Raw genomic sequence first — 23,237 nt, forward strand, 5'->3', positions numbered from 1 at the left:
ATAGAAGGCTTTCTGAACATTTCTCTTCTTTAAAGTTGTATCTGGGTGCTCAGCCTGGACACATTAGACCATTATGGTGATAACTCTAAAGATCTTAGAGAAATCCTGATGAAAAAAACAATCTTAAAAAAAAAGATGTGTTTGGAATAGGGCTGGGAAGGTTCAAAAAGTGTCATGTGAAGCAGATTAAAAAATTCTTCATGTGAAGCTCATGATGTTGCCTCTTTCCCTAATGATTAAAACAATGATCAAAATGCACTGAAGAGACTCCTGAGTTAGGAGCCAGGAGAGTGGGAAGAGTGGTTGTCATTGATCCATGGTGGAATCAGTGGCTCTCCTCACTTGAGATAGCTACCAGTTTTTTCCACACATTCCTCCTCCACATGTTCCCAGCAGGTGTAGTAATAACACCAAAAAAGTTTTGACTTAATCCTTGCTCATGTCTACTTATCCACTTTGTAGACTATAAACACTACAAAAGACAGACAACTAGCTTAAAGTACAATATTTCACTAAAAATGTGCTTTTTTTGTTCTTTCTCAGAGTACCTTAGTGCAAAAAAGGAGAAAAATTACTTAAAACAGTAAACAAGTTAAATATTAAAACCTTATCTGATGGTTTCAAATAATGTCAACTTAATAGGAATGTCTCTCCCTACTAACCAGATATATTTATATATAGAATGACCCAAAGAAAGCTTGAACAGCAGCCCTATTTTTACAAAGTGTTTGTATATGGGTGTATTTGAACTTTTTATTCTTTCTAGAAGGTTCAATTATATGGAATTTCTGAAAGCACAATAAAAACTAAGGACAACCAAAATCTTCAAACTAGATGGCTTAACAAGTGTCTGTGAGGGTATGGGAGGAAAGGTTAAGAACAATCCAAGAACAACCCTGGCTGGTGTGACTCAGAGGATTGAGCACCGGCCTGTGAATCAGAGGGTCACCAGTTTGATTCCCAGTCAGGGCACATGCCTGGGTTGTGGGCCAGGTCCCCAGTTGGGGGACACACAAGGGGCAAACACACATTGATGTTTCTTTTCCTCTCTTTCTCCCTCCTTTTTTTCTGAAAATAAATAAATAAAATCTAAAAAAAAAACAAAAACAACAATAACAAAAAAACTCGAGAACAATGTATGGAAGCAATTCAGTTACACTTTGTGTCGTTTGGAGAAAATATTTTCAAATTGCATGAGAGACATGAAATAGCACCTATTATGCTTGAAGAATTCTGAAAGTGTTGAGTTTGCCTGCAACTTCTCCCATCAATCACCTTTGCATTTTTAGGAACAAGGGAGCCTCTTTATTTGTTGGGTCTATGTGTGACCTCTAGGACAACTGAAGAAAAAGTGCATCCAATCATTTAAGTTAAGGAAAAATAAGTAGCAGAGCTATACACAGTATCTCAAATTTCCTTGTATAGGCTAATATTTTAAGGTGGTTTTGTTGGATTGTAGCTATGGGAGAATTCAAAGGAAGCCAGTGTGTTCCTGAACAAATTGTCAAGCCTTTTTATAAGAAATTCATCCACCCACCCCTAGTTTTTATCCATGTGTCCTTTATACTTGTTCCTGTAAACCCTTCCCCTTTTTCCCTGAAATTCCCCTGAAATGGGAAGGAGGAGGGAAGGGCTGGGTGGGTGGGTTGGGATGGGAGTAAAAGATAGAAAATTGTACTGCAACAACAATTAAAATAAAATTTAAAAAAGAAATAAAAAATGAAATAATTCAAATGGCCTGATTCTTCTCTCCTTGAATATCTTGGTGAAGACTCTCTGTTTACAGCCTCTCAGTTCTGCCCCTATAATTTAATCAGTTTTGTGCAGAGAAGGGTATATGTACAACTTTCAAGATTGAAAACATTCAGCTAAAGCACACAGGTGAGACCTCAATAAGATGGACAACAACTTTTCTCAGTTATTTACCCAAAGTAATACTTCATCTAGTTTTCAAAGACCTTCCTAAGTAGAGTCAAATGGCTCATCAGGACAAAAGGCGGTGTTAAGAGGTGCTGGAGCACAATAAATACCCCTTAAGAATGTCTGAAAGAGCAATGGCATGTAATAGGTCATAACAGGATGTTGAAAAAGAACTGAGAAGGGGTAGCGGGAGTGGTGGTGGGGAAATGCAGACAACTGTACTTGAACGACAACAAAAAAAGTTGACAAAAAAGCACTGAGAAAACAGGAGGAGGGGAGCAGAAGTGGAGATTTTTGTTTCCTACAGCAAAGAAGGTCCCTAAATTGTCGTTTAGGACTGATTGACCAGATGGGGGGTTTTCAGAATTTCCCAATCAGAAATGAACAAGAATAGAGGAAATGCAGCCTCCCAAATATATTTTAGAGACAGGGACATTTCTTCTTGCTGTCCCTAGAGATTAAACCTCTCTCTCTGCAGAAACATACCTGTACCAATATGTATTTGCTTTGAGGAGGAGAAAAAAGCACCTTATTTAAGGTGAAAGTAATAAACAAAAAAATTACAAATGTTTCCCAAAATTTATATTTTTAAGTGTCTAGCAAGGGCTTTATAAAGATAATTGTATAGGGCCTTTGCTCTATATTCTATAGTACTTTATGCACAACTTATTATAGCAAAAAATAAAAGCCTATTACAACCAAACATGCTAGACTTTGGGTTCCCCAAGGGCAAGAACAAGGTGTAATTTATATTTGAGCACCCATTTCTACCATATCCCCTGTGGTACAGGACAGTCAATAAATATTTCATGAATGTATAAAGAAAGAAGAGAATAATCTATTTATTTTGTTCTGGCCTTGCTCCTATTAACTTTTGATGGACATGAGTCTGACAAACAATGGGGTTGGGTTAGTACCATCTATGTTATTACTAAAGAGAACAAAATCTGTTTTAAAAGTCAGCCTCAGGATCCTTAAGATAAATCTCTCATATGCAGTTGAGAGTGAAGAGAAGAGGCTAAGTTATTCATAAAAATATATTTAGAGAAGTGATAAATCTCTAATTTTCCAGATGAATTCTCATAGAAACCATAGTAATCTAACTGATTGATAACATGAATGATGCAGTGGTTGTTTGATAAATGTATTTTATGGTAAATGGATGTACTATTGCTTGCATAAATAGATTTGTTTGGTGGAAGGATATCCATGAAATAGCTCCCTTAGAATGTAAAATTGAACAGGTATTTTTTTTTTATGAAGTGACCACATTTGATTAAATCTTTGTGTAAGCAGCAGTTAACAAAGACTAAGGGTTAATGTTGAGGATTATGGAAATCTAGTTGGCCAGAGCATGCATTCAGAAAACATGGTTATTGAAGCAGAAATGGTGGTCAAGGAGAGATTAGAAGGCTTTCAAAATCTTTTTTTAGAGAATAATGGTTCAAGGATTGAAACACTCACACAATTAAAAAATTGCACAAAACTACAAGGATTATGGTACCACTGAGAAGAAGACAGGCAAAGTTAGCACTTATTTCTAACTGAAGATTGTGTTCTCTTTGGAGGGAGCAACTCACTTGCTTTCATATACATCTAGTGAAAGAGTGTTTGCTGAGTTTTTGAAATAATCTAACCTTGCAAAAATAATTCTAATGTGCCCCTGAGACTCTCTTATAAGAGTGGCATGCAGATGGTACTTTCTTGTCATTTGTCTTTCAGTCTGTGATATATAGTGTGTAGTATATGTAGTCTACCTATGCAGGGAGGTATGCTGGTGGGTTCTCTAGTGCACATGTGGTAAGGATGGAACATCACAAATTCTTAACCTACAGAACTACCTATGAGCATATACATCAATGTAAATGAGAAAATAAATACTTTAAGTTGGTCTTTCTAGTCCTCCATTTTTTCTGTCAGCTCTGTATTAGTGAGATATAGTTCTTGCTTTTTTCCATTTTATTACTCACACCTATTTCCTTTCCATTTCATTACTAAAGAAGCATCATGTTAAACCCACTGCCCTACATAGAGTTTTTTTTTTATCTCAGGGCACAAAGGACTATCTAGCAAAGCAAATGGCTGATTTATACAGAGTTTTATAGAAATAGAAAATTCAAAAGTGAAAGTGGAAATAGGGGAGGAGCACCAATATTTATAGATCTTCCCTCCTATTAATATATCATTCATCTTATTAACACTAGAAGGAAACAAATGGTGCATTTGTTAGAATCATTACAATTAATTTACCAGCAAAGGGATATAATGGAAATGATAGAATGATTAAGTGAGAATTCATAAAAAATTTCAAGGAAAGCATGTATAATTAGAACATCTTAAAGCTGAGAAATATGATTAGAAACTAAATTATTATGCCATATTTTCTGAAAGCAGAGCCTGAAATGAACCTGAAGTCAGATGAAACTAATGCATTCCTCATGGGGAGCCTCCTCATGCAGGACAGCATTAAGTACTCAGATGCGACAGATATACTGGGGAAAAGATAGAGTGGTAACTGTCAGGGCTGGTGAACAGCAAAGCAGCTATGTGGTAATTGTTTCCCAAATCAAATCTGTCTCTCAAAGAGAATCAGCAAGTACTTTCCACTTCTGTAGATCACTATATTGGCATTCCCAGCATACTGACAGATTTATATTGTGTTTTGCCTTATCTTTTTCAAGAGTGCCCAGAGGCAAAGGATGAGGCATATTGCTATAGCAAAACCATTAGGATTCTCACCACCACCTGGTGGATGAGCTCAAGATGCCTTCCTGAAAGAATGATTGTGTTTCTTCTTCGATGCCTTGTTATCAGAGAGGTAAAGACTAGGAAGTCTGTCACCATGTCATCTGATAGTTAATGCTTATAAGAAGAAGTGTGTGTGTGTGCATGTGCACATGTGCACACAGATGCTTTTATATACATAAGATGTAACAGATTTGAAAATGTGATGTGCCATAGGGCCTACAAACTCCTCCAAAGTTAAGCAGTGAGGGTTCATTATAGCTAACAATGCCTTACCTGTCAGCACATCCTAAACCTCCTAGGAGATTGCTTGATGGACAGAGATGAATCATTGTATCTGCTCAGAAATATTAAACCTACATTCACTTTCTCCACCAGAACTTTAGTGAGTGAATGGAAGTGAAGAATTCTATTTCGTATTTATCTTCTTTCATTCAGTATATTTTTAAGCTGAATCAAGATGGCTTAAGCTCTTTCATGGAACCAGATACTATTTTAGATTGTTACTTGAATTTTTAATGCTTCAGATATATATCAATATATAATAATCCCAGGAATAACCTAGCTAACCTATGAAATCAGCAGAAGCATTTTTGAAGTTATAGAACATCTACTTCTTAGCAGCACTCTTTTTCCTCCTAGTTTTAAGCTACTACTTTCATGCTTCCTCAAAGTTAGGCTAAAGTATGTTGTCCTAAATTGCTGGCCCTTGAGAGTGTGGTAAGACAGGGGCATAGTAATAGCTCACTAAAAACAGGAAGACTATATCTGAAAATACACAGGGGATAAGAGTCAGAGTGAAAAATTTATGAGATTGGTCAATGCCATTCTTATGGTAAAGAAAATTAACACAAAACAAACCTCTCTTGTTCCTTTTAAAGTGGCACTGAAGTATACCAGGCCTATAGCATCTTCTTCCCTATCCTGAGTTCCCTGGTAGGAATGAACTTGAGATGGAGGAGGACATCAAAAAGGACTGATAATGCCAAGGTCACTGAATTATTGTTCAAAGTAAACCTGTGAAAGGCAGCAGAGCTGAAGAGTACATCTTAGAAAATGGAATACAGAACTGAATATGCACCTGTGCACATGTGTCTCTTCCTTGTCTAAAGAAGTAAAGTCAGTTTTTGGGTGATCATTATCAACAAAATAGGTTTGTCAAAGAGGAAGACAGTGGCCATAGCAGCCTGGCCTTCTAAACTGGGTCAAGAGGGTAAATGCTGTGGTCAGTGCTCCAAAAATAAATAGGGAACAAATGACAGAAAGAAAATGACTAGAATTAAGAAACAGGAGAAAGAGGAGAGAAAACCTTAACAACAAAAGAACATTAGTTGACCCTGCAGTTTTTCAAATGAAATATTCCCGCTTACACTCGCTCACTGTGTTTTGCAAGTCAATGTCATTTCTAAAGGAACTGTCCAAGTTTGCTGGGTATTCCTTCTCTTTTATCTGGTTATTACGATGTGACTGCTTATGCTGGTAAAGGAACCGGGTCATGATGCCGACGATGGAGAATATGATGAATATCACCACCGCAATTACTCCTGTTTAGAAAAGGGGCAAATGAGAGAAAGAAATTAGCACAGGTTGGCCACTGCAGAGTGATGATTCAGTCTAGAATAGGAAGCCACTTAGGAGGAAAAAACAAAACAGAAAAAAATAAAAACAAAACAAAACAAACAACAGAAATAAAGACCAGCTGAAACACCTTCAGTCTTCAATTACCAAAAACTTCCTTTTCCAGAAAAAAAGAGAAACCCAGTTTAAATCAAAAGTTTTTTTGATGGAATAAGAATGCCATTAAATAAATAAGTAATCAGACAAGCAAAAGATTCTTATTAAATTTCTCCAAAATCTGCTTGAAAGATTGTGCCAGAATCATTTGTAATTCACACTTTTTTTTTTGAATTTTGCAAACGGGCATTTTAGAACTACTTTAGCATCCTAGAAAATATTTAATTATCTCACATTGCAATAATTCTCTTATGATGTAAAGGTGTTTATGATATTTGTTTGCTTTGCTAAAATGTTTTATTAATAGTGAAATGCTTCCCAAACATTTAGGGCATTCTTACACTGTTAGACACAGGCTAGCTCAGAGGTGGTGTGTCTCTGTCCTCTAGAAATACAAATCCAGTTGAAATGAGTTTCTGCCCAACTGTGTCAGGCTCCCCTACTTTGATTTTATATGACTTTACTTAACCATCTTTGGCAAGTCAGCCTTGCTAACCCCTGAGGTCTTATTTCTACCTTTGCCAGGAAGGCTTTTGGGATATGAAGAGCAAAGTCAGCAAAGGACGTTCAGAATGTGGATATTGCCACTTTTAAAAGGGAGAATGCATCTACACAGTAATATAGGTTTCTTTACACTAAAATGCATGAAATCTATTTATTATATTCAAAGTTAAATTAATTGTTAATATTATATTAATATTATTATTACTAATGTTACAAGAATATTAGTATATATTCTATTATAGAATGGCTCTTGAGATATATGTTCATTTTACAAAGTTACTTTTGAACATCCTGCATTGTGATTTATATAAGCATGAACTTTAGAAAGTCACTCAGGAATGCACTGTAGCTTTAAGAGATGAAAGAACTGGTTTGTCCTCCTCTAGCATGTGGAGTATTCAGAGTTGGAGGCTATGCTAACTTCTGGGAATTTTCCCCTGGAATTGGGATGATCTTCCTGTTCTTAAGGATACTTACAAAAGTGTGTGCATGGGTGGGAAAAATAGCAGTCACAAAATACTTTTCTCCACTTGTCAAATGAGAAATTAATTATACAAAGAGAAACAGGCACCAAATTTGTTCCTACATTTATTGATGCCAAACTAAAATCAAGATGGAATCTTTTCCCTGAAGCAGAAAATCAGGTCAGGCATTTTAAGAACTTTCTTAAGGAAATGTCAGGTTTTCTTTCCTTACAATCTTATTGAGATGGTGCATTTCTGTGTTCCCACATCTATTTGTACTTTCCCCCATGAAAACACTACTCACTTATTCTACTGTCTAGTAGACCCCCACCAGACCATTGGTTCTTTGGAAGCAGTGCGCATATCTTTCATCTTCATATTTTGATACTGAGCACAAGCTCTGACCCAAAGTTGGAGTTTATTAAATAGAAGTTAAATAAATGAATACTGCTGACTTTCTAGGAACTCCATCTAACTGACAGAAGACAAAGATGGGGGTAACTGCTAGGACTGTGACCTTCAAATGGAAATGATTTAGTCTCTCATAACCATCTTACATTAAATGAGGTTTTGGAGGCAATCTGTGTTATAAGTCCTAGAGATGAAAATCAAGGCTGCCAGAGGTTCTAGCAAACTTGAAATCAAAGGTGTGGTGAGGCCAGTAGGCAGTGAGAAAATGACAGAGCAAAGGAGGCAGGGAGCTGAGCTCACCGCAGAGCAGATGAAATCTGCTTTAGTACCATAAGTGTTGGATTCAAAACTACAGTCTGGGGGCTTCATCTAGCTCATCCCCAACTCACCTAGCTCATCCCCTAGCTCAGCCCCATAAGTAAGTGGGGCTAGATCCAACCCCACTCACCTATGGAGAACCCCCATAAGGATGTAGCTTCGCTTATCTGTATGTCCCAGTGTGGTCCTTTCTTATATGTAGTTTTATTGGTTAACTTTACCTGTACTTTAGAAAAAATCATCAATTGGAAAAGATGAACTAAATGCACACTGCCAGTCTAAGTAAATTATCCAGCTGTTGATTCATTATTCAGCTGCCTGGTAGATTGAGGTGGGATGCATCCATGGAGCTGCTGGTGTTGGGGGGAAAGGTATTTTTGATCATACGGCATATATAACTATTCATGAAAAGGCTCATAGTCTTGCAGATAACTTGGGGTCCTGGGTGCTGGATGGCCATAATTAAGGAAGGATTCAGATAAACTTTTCCAGAGTACCAAATTATTTATGTCCCTTCTGCTTTCATCAACAAAGAATGACAAAGAATGATTTACCTCCAATGATGGCCGAGTCGCTTCGAACTGCATTTGTGAGTGGTTCTTTCTCATCTGTCTTCCCAAATGGATCTGAAAGAAGATACAGGAGACTTCACTCCTAACTCAAAGTCCTGGGAGGAGAGCTACCACAAGGAGTTGAGATGACACACCTGAGGATTAGACCAGGTGCTCTCAAAAGTTTCTGAGTTGGGATTTTGAAAAAAAAAAACAACCCTCAAACAAACATTCACAAAAAAAAAACATTTGAAGTATACTACTTATACCCCATGTTAATTTCTAAGTAAGGTCAGGGATTGAAACAGAGGATGGTGGTACCCTGCCCATGTCTGTTATAGCCTACAGCTTGCCCCTTGGCCTACCCTCTGTGCTTTGCTGGACAGTCCGTATGTATGACTAGGGCTTCTAACCTCAAGCACTCATGTTTCTCTGCTTCTGCTGCAAGAGGGCATTGAGTTCATTGACAAGAAAGGACAAAATTGCTGGAGAATTAACACTTCCAAAAATTCTTCCTAAAGAGAGAGGGATTTTACTTTATGTGAATTAGCACGCATGGAATAAGGAAAAATGTGTCACATTTAAAAGCACATGGGTATGGGTTTGAGTCATTACTCTGCCACTTGCTTTGATGACATTGAGCTACATACATTTTTAAGTGATCTGCAAATGCATTAATAGGTGGTAGTAATAGCCATAAATATGCATATAGTATACATGAAATTTTCAGGACATATAGCATCTACCATTATTATTGTTTCATCATTTAAGCCTTAGGACAAGACTACAGCACAGATATTATTTTTCCTGTTTCACATATAAGGATATTAGATTGAAGCCATTAAATAACCTATTTGAAGTTCTAGACTTCATTTATGGCAGATTCAGAATTAAATAAAGTCTAGTCCACTGTCATATTCAGGCTCATTCTATTGTACCTCAGCACTGCAAGAAAACACCAAGATTGAAGGTGAGCAGGCAGCAGAACTCAATTCCCTTTCTCTGCTCATAATTAATAATTTATTTGGCAATAAGTTAAGCCAAATCATGGGAACATATCAAGACAACCAGGATGACTGTGACAAAGAAAATATTGAAAAAAAGATAAAAACAATGATTTTCCACAGTGGTAAAAGAGAAGATATAGGGATGAAAGTGCTTTAGAACTTTCCTACTATTAAGAGAGGTGGATTTTAATCATATGACTTATATTATTCAAAAACAGCTTGCCTTTTTGAGCCCTAAACTCATCAATCCTTAAAGAAGTAGCAACTAAAACAGTAGTCACTATGCATAATTATATAGTAATATATGAAAATATGCATTTAGTTCTAAATTCATTATATTAAAAGTCAGACTGCATTATATATATATGTGTATTTATATGTATATAAATACATATATATAAAAAGCCAGACTGCATTAAATATATATATGTATATAAATACATTTATATATACATTTATATATATTTATATTTCTATATGTATTACACATATACACACATATATAATATATACATATACATATATTTATGAAAATAAACCATGAGAAATCAGGCATAATTCTTAACCACTTGTAGTCATACAAATTAAGGATTTGAGTAATAATAGTCTTTAACCTAGAAGCTTCTTGAAAACATAAAAAATAATGCTACTGAAGTAAATTCCACTGGTTATTCTCTTGTGTACCTGATGAAGAATACACTGTGGTCACTGCATTCACATCCGAATCCATCATAGAGCCACAGCTAGATTCCGTCAAGGTCCCTTGGATTATCACAGGTGCGATGGTCATATGGCGCAGAGCTGCCTTCAGTGGTGATATATGATTGTACTGAACTGCAGACAGGCATCCAACAAAACCTAGGGTGTTTGCTTTAACAACTTCAGAATCTATTCCAAGATTCTCTGCAACATGAAAGACAATCGCCATTTAAAAAAAAAACAACACTATGCTCCATATTCTCTTTTAAATAGTGTTTAAAGTTACAGAAGTTACCTTATTTTTGAATAAGGGTAATCATCCTCTATCTCTTTTCATCTCCTCTTCCCAAACTTTGCCTCTACTACAAGTTTAAATAGATTAACCACATATCATTAAAAACTACTAGGGTCACTTCGGCTTTGATATAATGTTTTAAACTTTAAAATTTATATTCACATATTTTATGAGATATAACAAAGACACTAGATATTTTTTAGACTCTAGATGTTTTATAGAATTTATATAATTATCTCCATCACTATTTATCACTGAATGCTAGTGATTAGTTCAAACACACTATAATGCTCATCACAAGATTTAACTCAAACATATGGAAGGAGATAAATAAAAAGAAGGGGGCAGAGGGATTATAAGGGAACTGTAGGGTAAATGAGTCAGTATGGCTCCCTCACCCAGATGTCTGGGGAGCTAAGATAAGCTGTGCTCTCACAGCCTTGAGACTGAGTCTAATAAATGGTTCCCATAGCCTTGAGGGGTCTCTCATGCACAGAGTCATCCTGTGTTATATACAATTTATTCTGGCACCCTGCTGGCTTTGTGTGCATTTAGTATATAAGGGGGTAGGGACATCCCACTTCCCACTGGGGACATGCAGCTTATGTCCCCATGTAGGCATATGTGGATCGCCTACCCTTCAATAAAGGCTTGTCAAGCATCCTCATGACTCAGTGACTTTTCTTCTGTCTGTCTGAATTCCAAAACCTGTTGGATCTTGAAAGGTTGCAACATAGGAACCCCAAAATCCAAGAACTTATTTATAAAAAATTGTATATTCATCCTTACATATTTAAACTTCAGGTACCTTCAAAGTACTACCCACTTGATGAAATACACCTATTGAGATATTTTTCCATTGTTGAAAACAGTTTCTGAACTTCTTTATTTTGATGCCTTTTAGTGCTGCTACCTTTTTTTTATTTCACTTCTTCCATATCAGCAAAACAATTCCCTTTGAGAATTTTTTCACCCAGGGAAACAAGGCAGGTGGAGCACAGGGGTCATGCTGTTTTTATTCAAAAAGTACTGAATGCTCAGCACAGTGTGGCCAGGTGTTCTCATAAATCAACCATCATGAAATGGTCAAACATGTTGAAAGAGTCTTGAAAAAAATTTCTCTGAAGCTAAATACAGCCTCTCAAAATACCAGCAGGTACACTGAAACAAATGCGTTCCCAAAATACTCACCTACCAAGGGAAGCCTGTACTATAAGGGGCCTCCCCTCCAGAAGATAATTCTATTTTGGGGGGTTCCCTTTATATATGGAACTGCAAAAGACACCAAATAGCAACAGCACACTTGAGAAAAAAGAAAGTAGGAGGGATCACACTACCCAATAGCAAACTATACTACAAGGGCATAGTAATTTAAACAGTGTGGTACTGGCATAAAGAACAGGCATATGGATCAATATAACAATATAGAGTTCCCTTTCACTTTTCAGGACTTTTATGATTACACTGGGACCATCCATATAACCTGAGATGATTGTCTCATTTTAAGGCTGGTTGCTTAGCAACATTAATTTTGTTTGCAAAATTAACTCCTCTTAGATGCTTAGCCTAACATATTCACAGGTTCTGGGAGTTAGGGCTTAATTTGGAGAAACATTCAACCAAAACTACTTATGCTTTTCTTATTTCTTATAAACTATTTCTTAGCTAATTTGTATATAAAGACATTAGTCTATTAGAATGTTTTTGAGAGATTTTTAAGAAGGCAGCATAAGGAATTAGAATTTCAAGCCATAAAGACTTTGGTTCAAATCTCAACTTTGTCAAATGATCTGAATATCTTTTAACTTTAATAAGTATCAGTGTCTCCATCTGTACATCTTTGATGATATTAGAATATAAATGGATGCACTTTTGATGGGGAATAAAATGATACTTTTAAAACAATGTATAGTAGGTATTCAACTGATGGTGAATAGTGAGTGTTTGCAGCTTTTAATTATTTTAGTAAACAATTTCTCCCTACCACGCCTTAGTTAACAAGATTATATAAATTGAAAATAAATTGTAACCATCCTAACTTTTTTCCCTCTATATCTCTGTAAGAATGAAAAAGAATATTATATGAGGCCTCATACTGACAGTATTTTCTCCTATCAGGATTCCATGTTCTCTTAATTTCTTTTCAGAAACTTCTCAAAGTTTTCATCCCTATTAAACATCCAAAATAAATACACTTCCTTAGAGATAATACTTTATTAAAAATAGTTCTTTCTCTAAGGAGAGAACGTCATATTCTGGCATTTCCCCTGACTTCTCCATGTACTTATTCTGTACTTGGATCTTGTATTCATGGGTGTCACTATAGTGATGACTTCCCAAAACTTTGGCAACAATATCTGCTCCTTTTTGACTGAGTTCTGGAAATAAGATCTAGCACTTTTAACTTATACCCTCAAGGAAGAGCTACAAAGGCATGTCACTTTCCACTGCATCCAAATTCTACAGTGCAAAAACTACATGCCAGTTTTTACTTCCTTTTCTTGTCCTTGGGCTCTTCCTCAAAATACTTCAGGTCTGTAACTCTACCCCTTGATAACTGTCAATCAGTAGCTAATGTGCATTGTGAATTATAGCTCATTGATTTCTGGTGTCACTCAGGAAATAGAAACCAGTCTTAAGGACTTTTGGGTTAGAAAGACTGTTGCATAATACTGTTGAGTAAGTCTCCTATGAGATAAAGACTTTAAGCTCACAGTAAGAAATAAACATATGTGATTCTTCCATTAGTAAGTAACAAATATGCACCATTACAGTCAATATTCACATCTGTTGAATTTTCTATATCATTACTTGAAAAGTTTTCACAGAACTTTATATTAGATTAAATATAAAATGCATTTATGAATTAATTTTATTCAGTTTTTAGGTTACAAATACATTAGGTTCATAAAGAACTAGGTGAGGGGACTATTGTATGCACTGAGTTTAAGAGTGAATATGGAAGACAAACGACAATGAATATGGTTACTCAGAAGTAATGGGATGAGGATGTAAACAAGGAACCACCACTGGAAAATACCACTATTCTATTTCTCATTCTTCCCAAGATTTTCTGCTAACATATAAAAATCCTAACCAATTAAGTGCAATTACTAGGTTTACTCCACATAATATGTACCGCCACTGTAAGAAACTATAAGTATCTTACAAAGAAAACCTACAGAACTTATTTGAAATTTATGGAATTTCTTTCTGTCAACACACTTTACAAATTAATAGACATTAGGTTTATAATATATGGCCTTTGTTATGTTTAGGTGTGTTCCTTCTATTCCCTCTTTGCTGAGAGTTTTCATTATGAATGGATGTTGGATTTTATCAAAAGCTTTTTCTCCATTTATTGATAAAATCATGTCATTTTTATCCTTTTCATTTTGTTTATGTGGTGAATCACATTTATTGATTTGAAAATATTGTACCATCCTAACATTCCCAAAATAAATCCCACTTGATCATGGTGTATGATCGTATTAATATATTGCTGTATTCAGTTTGCTAATGTTTTAGCATCTATATTCATCAGTGATATTGGACTATAGTTTTCTTTCTTTGTAATGTCTTTATCTGGTTTTGGAATTAGGATAATACTGGCCTCCTAAATGAGTTTGATAGCTTTCCCTCCTCTTGAATTTTATGAAATAGTTTTAGAAGGAGAGGTGTTAGTTCTTCCCAGAATGTTTAGTATTCATGTGTGAGCCATCAGGTCCAGGCCTTTTCTTTGAAAGGCCTAATCAGAAAACTCCCAATAGTGTTTCAATTTCATTAGGTGTAATCTGACTATTCAGATTCTCTGATTAGCCCTGATTTATTTTGGAAAATTGTATGTTTGTAGGAATTTATCCATTTGATCCAGGTTGTCCTATTTGTTGGTATATAATAGTTTATAATATGTTCTTACAATCTTTTGTATTTCTTTGGTGTCAGTTGTTATTTCTCCTCTTTCATTTCTAATTTTATTTATCTTGGTCTTTTCTTTTTTTTTACTTGATGAATCTGGTTAAAGTTTTATCAATGTTGTTTATATTTTCAAAGAACCAGTTCTTGGATTTATTGATTTTTGTATCATTATTTTAGGCCCCATTTCATTTATTCCTGCTCTGATCTTAATTATTTCCTTCCTTCTACTCACATTGGGCTTTGTTTGTTGTTGCTTTTCAAGTGCTTTTAAGTGTGGAGTTACATTGTTTATTTGAACTTTTTCTTGTTTTTTTGTTTGTATGTTTGTTTGAGATAGGCCTGGAATGCTATGAATTTCCCTCTTAGAATTGCTTTACCAATGTTCCACAGATTTTGGATTGTTGTGTCCTGCCAACATCGGACTCAATAGGCAAAATCTAAAAGCATTCCCCTTAATATGAGGAACAAGACAGGGCTGTCTGCTTTCACCTCTCTTATTCAACATATTGTTGGAAGTCCTAGCCATAGAAATCAGACAGAAGTAGAAATAAAAGTCATCAAAATTGGAAAGGAAGAAGTAAATCTATCTTTATTTGCAGATGACATGATACTGTACATAGAGAACCCCAAAGATTCCACCAAGAAACTACTAAAACTGATAAATTCACTTAAGTAGCAGGGTACAAAATTAATGTTTAGAAATCAGTTGCATTTTTATATGCCAATAACATACTAACAGAAAGAGAAATCAAGAAAACAATCCCACTCACAATTGATTCAAAAAGAATAAAATATCTAGAAATAAACCTATTTCAGGATGTAAAAGACCTACACTCAGAAAATTATAAGATGCTGAAGAAAGAAATTGAAAAAGACACAAATAAGTGGAAGAAAATACCATGCTCATGGATAGGAAGAATTAACATCATTAAAATGTCAATGCTACCCAAAGCAATCTATAGATTCAATGTAATTCTTATTAAGATTCCAAGGACATATTTCACAGAATTAGAATAAATATTTCAAATATTTATATGGAACCACAGAAGGCCCCACAGAGCAACAGTGATCATGAGAAAGAACAGTGTTGGAGGAATCATGTTACCTAATATCAAACTATACTACAAGGTCATAGTAATCAAAGCAGTCTGGTACCAGCATATAAACAGAAACATAGATCAATGGAATAGAGTAGACAGCCAAGAAATGAATCCACAACTTTATAGTCAATTAATATTTGACAGAAGAAGCAAGCACACACATTGGGATAAAGATAGTTTATTCAATAAGTGGTATTGGAAAAATTGGACAGATACATGCAGAAGAATGAAACTAGACCACCTTCTTACAACACACACAGGAATAAATTCAAAGTGAATCAAATACTTAAATATTAGACCCCAAACCATACAAATCCTATAAGAAAACATATGGAGCAAAATCTCAGAAATTGCTCATATAAATTTTTTATCAGATATATCCTTTCAGGCAAGGGAAATTAAAACAAACAAACAAACAGGACTCCATCAAGCTAAAGATTTTGCACAGTAAATGAAATCATTAACAAAATAAAAATACAACCCACAGAATAGGAGAACATATTTGCTAATATATCTGATAAGGGGTTAATATCCAAAATTTGTAAAGTACTTACAAAACTTAACAGTTAAAAAAAACAAACAACCCAATTAAAAAATAGGCAAAAGACCTGAATAGGTACTTCTCCAAAGAAGACATAGAGATGGCCAATGGACATATGCAAAGATGCTCAGCTTCACTAATCATCAGAGAAATGTAAATAAAAACCACAATGTGATACCATCTCACACCTGTCAGAATGGCTATCGTCAATAAATAAAAAAAGAACAAGTCCTGGTGAGAATGTGCAGAAAGAGAAAACTTTTTCACTGTTTGTGGGGATGCAGACTGGTACAACCACTGTGGAAAGCAGTATGGAGATACCTCACAAAATTAAAAATGGATCTGCCTTTTGATCCAGCAATTCCACTTTTGGGAATATATCCAAAGGAATCCAAAACACTAATTTGAAAGAACAGAAACACTTCTATGTTCATTGAAGCATCAGTTACAATCACCAAGATATGGAAGCAGTCCAAGTGTCCATCAGCAGATGAGTGGATAAAACATCAATGGAACATTTACACTATGGAATTCTACTTGGGCATAAAAAGGAAGAAAATTTTACCCTTTGCAACAGTATAGATTAACCCAGAGAACATTATGTTAAGTGAAGTAAGCCAGTCAAAAAGGCAAATACCATATGATTTCACTAATATGTGCCATCTAACAAATAAACTGAACTTGTAAGCAAAACAGAGACAGACTCATAGATGGAAAACAGGTGACAGCTAGTGGGAAGGGTGAAGGCTTAAGAGGTAGAGAGGACTGAGTACTAAAAAAGAAAGATTCATGGACATAGACAATAAAGTCATGATTACCGGGGGAGGGAGATATAAGGGGAATAAATGGTAATGGAAAAATATAATTAAGGTGATATATTTAAAACAAATAATGGATTTGCCCTTCTTGGGTAGCTCAGTTGTTTGGAGCATCATCCCAATACACGAAGGTTGCAGGTTCAATCCCAGGTCAGGGTACATATAAGAATCAACCAATGAATGCATAAGCAGAATAACAAACTGATATTTCTCTGTCTCTCTGTCTCTCTCGTTCTCTCTCTCTAAAATCAATGAATAAATTTAAAACTTATTTATTAAGAAAAAACACATACACACATGGGGAAAAAACACAGAGACAGCAGTCTGGTGACTACCAGAAGGAAAGAAGGCTAGGGGCAGGTAGAACAAGGTAAATGGGGGATAAATGGCGATGGAATGAGACAACTTTGGGTGGTGAACATACAGTGTAGTATACAGGTGATGTATTCTAGAACTGTACACTTGAAACCAATGAAACCCCAATAAATTCAATAAAAATAATTCAAAAAAGCATTGATAATATGGTTTCTGATTTACAGTAGTCTCTCCCCCTCTCTCAATTACTGATGGATAGAATAGTGTGCTATAAAAGCACATTTGAAGTTAAATAAATAGACCTGAATTGATGAAGCAGGCCTCTATACATATGACTTATATTTTCTCATTTCTGAGTTTCAGTTGTATCCACTGTAAAATAATGATCAATAGTACTAATCACATGAATTGTGGTGTAAATACATATAATAATAGAAGTATGATTCTTAGCTTAGTGTACATAAATGAATTATTATTATTATTATTATTATTATTATTATTACTCTTCCTAAAACTCACCCAAGGAGTTCCAAACTCATTTACCAAAATTCAGTGGCTCTCAATGGTGTCCATATTACCATATTGCATTTATATGAGAGAATTAAGATATAAATGGTGATATGATACCTGTGAAGTCTTTCCACTAAATTGCCCCTTGATAAGGTCTCACAACTGAATGAACCTAATTCTAAAATTTTGAATGACTAGTTGGTTAAGTTTTTATAGACTACTTTTTTTCCAAGTATTTTAAAACTTGCCCTTGCTGGTGTGGCTCAGTGGTTGAGTGCCAGCCTGTGAATCCAAGGGTTACTGGTTCAATTCCTAGTCTAGAGAACATGCCTGGATTGTGGGCCAGGTCCCTAGTAGGGGGCATGCAAGAGACAAACACACATTGATGTTTTTCTCTCTCTCTTTCTCCCTTCCCTTCCCCTCTCTCTAAAAATAAATAAATAAAACTATTTTTAAAAACATATTTTAAAACTTGACTTTCTACATTAATTTGCAAGTGTTCATTTCTTCAAAGCAAAACTATATCCCTCTATTAAAGCAAATGGTGCCACCAAAAATAGCATAGAATCAATTTTAGCTTCAGAATGTACAATATTTCCTATGTTCACAATGTTCTACACTAAAAAGTGAAATACCAATTCAAAAGAACCTATGCACCCCGATGTTCATAGCAGCACAAGTTACAATAGCCAAGCTGGAAGCAACCTAAATGCCAATCATTATTACTCAGTGCTTAACACTTTTTTGTAGTATTATCATTTTTTAAATATTTATTTTCCAATTATAGTTTATATTAAATATTATTTTGTATTTTCAGATATACAGCATAGTGGTTAGACAATCGTATGCTTTACAAAGTGCTCCCCCTGATATTCCAGGTACGCATCTAGCACCACAATAGTTATTACAATATTATTGACTATATTCCTCACACTGTATCTTATATCTCCATGACAATTTTATAAGTACCAATTTGTATTTTTTAATCCCTTCACCCTGCTCCCCAACTTCTCTTCCCTCTGGCAACCACAAGTTTGATTTCTGCATCCATGAGTCTGTTTCTATTTTGCTTGTCCATTTATTTTGCTCTTTAGTTTCCATGTATAAAGTTCAATCATATAGCATTGGTCTTTCTCTGTCTGACTTATTTCACTTAGCATAATACTGTCCATGTCCAGCACTGGACTCAATTATCTATAGGATGAAAAGAAACTTCACCTCCATAGCATGACTCACAGCCATTCACTAGCTAACTCCACTTGCCCATGCAGCCCTTCTGTGCTACACACAACCTGACTGCTTCTTTTGTCAATAATAGGCACACACTGTTCTCTCTGCCTGGAAGGCCTTTCTGTCCCTTATCCACCTGGGTAACATATTCCTTCTCTGCAAAACCTACATTTATTTATTGGCTCTCTCTCTGACAACCACACTCTGTATGAGACAGTGAACTAGCAATCACTAGCAAGCAGATATTTCCCTTATTAAAGGATACATTTAAAAAAAAAGGATACATTTAATAGAGCAGCAGTGATTTCATGCAGTAAGTCTTATAATTGAGGGAGACAACTGTGGCTGTGGGAGCACACTTGGCATGATCTAGGAAAGTAGTGATCAAACTGGGTATGCCAAAAATTTCCAGAGAAATGTATAAAAATGCTCATTTCTTGATTTCTACTCATCTAGTCTAGAGGCACCCAAGAATTTGCATTTTCAAAGTACATTCTTAGACAATTATGATATGGATGATTTATAAACTATACTTGAAGAAACACTGATACAAGGGAGATGGCTTGGAATAAATATACTTAAATGTATGCTTAAGTGACCAATAAGTTATAGTCATGCATAACAGGACAAAAAGAATGTTCCAGACACAAAGCAAAGCCTGTATAAGGCTGAGAGCAAGAAAGTTCACCACATTTCAAAACACCAAAACATCAAGTTAACTCTGCATTAAGGTAAGGCAAAAGGTGGTTTTGAAAAGAGAAGCAGAGGTCTGGCAGACTGAAGGACACCTCTCCATATCCCCAATGCATTTTGCTCACTGACTTCAATCACACTCCTTTTACTTCACTGTAATGTTTACAAGTCTGTCTGAACACTGAATTGAAACTTTGTTGCTCTTAGAAAACCTGTCTTTTTCAGATTTACAGCCATATTAAGTGGGACTGATATGCAGAGTAAGTGTTTAGTAGGTAGTAAAAGGAATTCATGAATGAAAAAAAAAAATGTTTCTTAATATCTTTGGTAATGCAGCCTAGTCAGGAATATGTAGATACATCTCAAACTTATTCATTCTTGCCATGTATAAGCACAGTTTTTCACTTCTATATTCATACTCATGGCATGTAATGTGGAACTCTCTTTGATGATGCCAAATCCTGATAAAATTATCATTAATATTTCTTACAGCTCTGTCAAAAGTGCTCTGGAATATTTATCTTTACTATTTTTTGTTTTATTTAAAAATTTTTTATTTAACCTCCTTACGTTATTCTCAACATTTTGTTACCTAAAGTTTGTAAACAGTTTAGATGGAATCTGAATGACCATACAGGATTTTTGGCAGTGTCTGTTATTTTGGTAAAAACCCACAGGCTTTAAGAGCCAGAACCTTCACACCATACAGGAGGTCCCTGCCTCTCAGTACTGCATGGAAAGCTCCTTTCCTGGGCATATCAGGATAAAAGATCTTTCTTTGGCCGGGATCTCCTTGAACACCTTATTGCAGAAGATGGCCTCCTCACCTACACCCCTGGCTAATTATCTAACATTGATATAAGTTAGTTTCCTTTCTAACTCATTTCCTCAAAATTTGTAATTGTGTGTTAGTGCTTATTTTTGTTGCAATTTTTATTTACTTGTGATGCACCACTCTAAACCATCAGTTTCATGATGGAAGTGTGCCTATTTGCATACCACTAACTGCCTCTTTCCTAACATAGCATCTTAAACATAAAAGTTACTAAATATTTTGATGATTGAATGAGTGAGTCTGCATTCCACAAGGTCTGGCACACAGTAGGTCTTCCATAACTCTTTTAAAGTAAAAGTGTATGCATACAGATAGAAAGGTAGATTGGTAGATGCATGATAGATATAAGACATGTAGATAGTAATGATACACTACAAGAAGCCTAAGAAACAAACAAGTCAATTAAGGAAACAAAAGGTCAAAGATTATGAACAACAATATGCCAACAAACTGGACAATATGGACAAAATGGATAAATTCATAGAAACATATAATCTTCCAAGTGAAATCAAGAAGAATCAGAGAATCTGAGTAGACTGGTTACAACTAGTGAAACTGAAACAGTAATAAAACAAAAAACAAACAAACAAAAACTCCCAAGAAACAAAAGCCCTGGACGGGATGCTTTCATAGATGAATTTTACCAAACATTCAGAGAAAAAATAACACCTGTCCTCAAACTATTCCAAAAACTTCAGCAGAAGGGAAGATTACCAAGCTCATTTTATGAAGCCAGTATTATCCTAATTCCAAAACCAGATAAAGACACTACAACAAAAGAAAATTATAGGCCAATATTTCTGATGGCATAGATGCTAAAATCCTCAAAAAAAATCAGCAAGTCAAATCCAGTAATACATTGAAAATGCCATATATCATAACCAATTGGAATCTATTTCAGGGGCACAAGGTTAATATAGTATCCTTTTATCCTAAATAAAAATGAAGGATAAAACCCACAAAATGTTATCAGTAGATACAGAAAAAAAAAACACCAATTTATAAAATTTATGATAAAAACTCTCAGCAAAGTAGGAACAGAGGGAACATATCATAACATAATAAAGGCAAAACCACCACCAATATCATACTCAATGGGAAAAATCTATAAGGGTACTCCTTAAATTTGGGAATAAGACAGGGATATCCACTTTCACCACTCTAAATCAACATAGAAATGAAAGCCCTGGCCATAGCAATCAGACAAGAAGAAGAAACAAAAGGCATCCAAATTGGGAAGGAAGAAGGAAAACTATCATTATTTGCAGATGTCATGATACTATATATAGAGAACCTAAAACATTCCACTGATAAACTACTAGAACTGATAAGTGAATTCAGTAATGTAGAGGATAGAAAATAAATATTCATGAATCAGTTGAATTTTTATATACTAATAATAAAATATCTGAAAGGGAAACTAAGATAGAATCTCATTCTCTATTGCTTAAAAAATAATAAAAATCCAGGGATAAACTTAACCAAGGATTTAAAAGACCTATAATTGCAAAATTATACGACACTGAAGAAAGAAACTGAAGAAAATACAAATAAATGGGAGAAATAGACCATGTTCATGGGTAAGGAGAATTGACATCATTGAAATCCTTATATTACCCAGAGCTATCTATATATATCTATATCAATGCAACTCCTGTCATGATACCAATGGTCTACTTCAGAGAATTAGAACAAATACTCCAAAAATTTATCTGGAACCACAAAGGGCCCCAAGTTGCAACAGCAATCTTGACAAAAAAGAAGAAAGCTGGAGGAATCACACTACCTAATGTCAAACCATACTACAAACCCATAGTAATTTAAAATAATATGGTACTGGAATAAAAACAGATATGGATCAATTGAATAGAATAGAGAACACAGAAATAAACCCATGCCTTTACAATCAATTAATATTTGACAAAGGAGACAAAAACATAGAATGGACTAAAGACAGTCTATTTAATAAATGGTGTGGGGAAAGTTGAAGAGATAACATGCAAAACAAATTAATCTAGACCCCTTCTTATGCCACAAACAAGAATGAACACAAAATGGATTAAATATGTAAATGTTAGACTCAAAAACATAAAAATCCCAGAAAAAAACATAGGCAGCAAAATTTTGGACATTTTTATAGCAAATTTTTTTTCTGACATATCTTCTGAGGTAAGGGAAACAAAAGAAAAAAATAACCATATGGGACTATAACAAACTAAAAATCTTTTGCACAAAAAAGAGTACCATCAGCAATATAAAAATATCTGCTGATGGGAGAACATATTTGCTAATATATCTGATAAGTGATTAATATCTAAAATTTATAAATAATTTATAAAACTCAACAGCAACAACAAAATTGGTTCAATTAGAAATGAGTAAAGGTATACTTGAACAACACTAAAAAATGAAAAAAGGAAAAAGTGAACACAGGACCTGTATAGAAACTTCTCCAAAGAGGACATATGGATGGTCAATAGATATATGAAAATATGCTCAACATAACTAGTCATCAGAGAAATACTGATTAGAACCATAGTGAGGTATCAATTCACACCAGTTGGGATGGCTATCCTCAATAAATCAACAAATAACTAGTGTTGGTGAGGATGCAGAAAAAGATGTACCT

The 23,237-nt window shown here is 34.9% G+C and overlaps 1 protein-coding gene across 1 annotated transcript in view; it reads right to left on the reverse strand.

The window, feature by feature from the left end:
* Positions 1-1,742: 1,742 nt before the first annotated feature.
* The window catches only part of CNTNAP5 (contactin associated protein family member 5), a 958,268-nt gene continuing 936,773 nt past the window's right edge, over positions 1,743-23,237 (reverse strand). Inside the window, exons 22-24 of the mRNA XM_045850657.1 lie at positions 10,339-10,557; positions 8,651-8,722; positions 1,743-6,209 (exon numbers count right to left, since the gene is read on the reverse strand). Coding sequence (XP_045706613.1) covers positions 6,013-6,209; positions 8,651-8,722; positions 10,339-10,557 — 488 coding nt within the window. The 3' untranslated portion in view covers positions 1,743-6,012. The remainder of the gene's footprint in view (positions 6,210-8,650; positions 8,723-10,338; positions 10,558-23,237) is intronic.

This window comes from Phyllostomus hastatus, unplaced genomic scaffold (genome assembly GCF_019186645.2).
Source record: "Phyllostomus hastatus isolate PE091 unplaced genomic scaffold, TTU_PhHast_1.1 phas_contig_84, whole genome shotgun sequence".
Classification (NCBI taxonomy): Eukaryota; Metazoa; Chordata; class Mammalia; order Chiroptera; family Phyllostomidae; genus Phyllostomus; species Phyllostomus hastatus.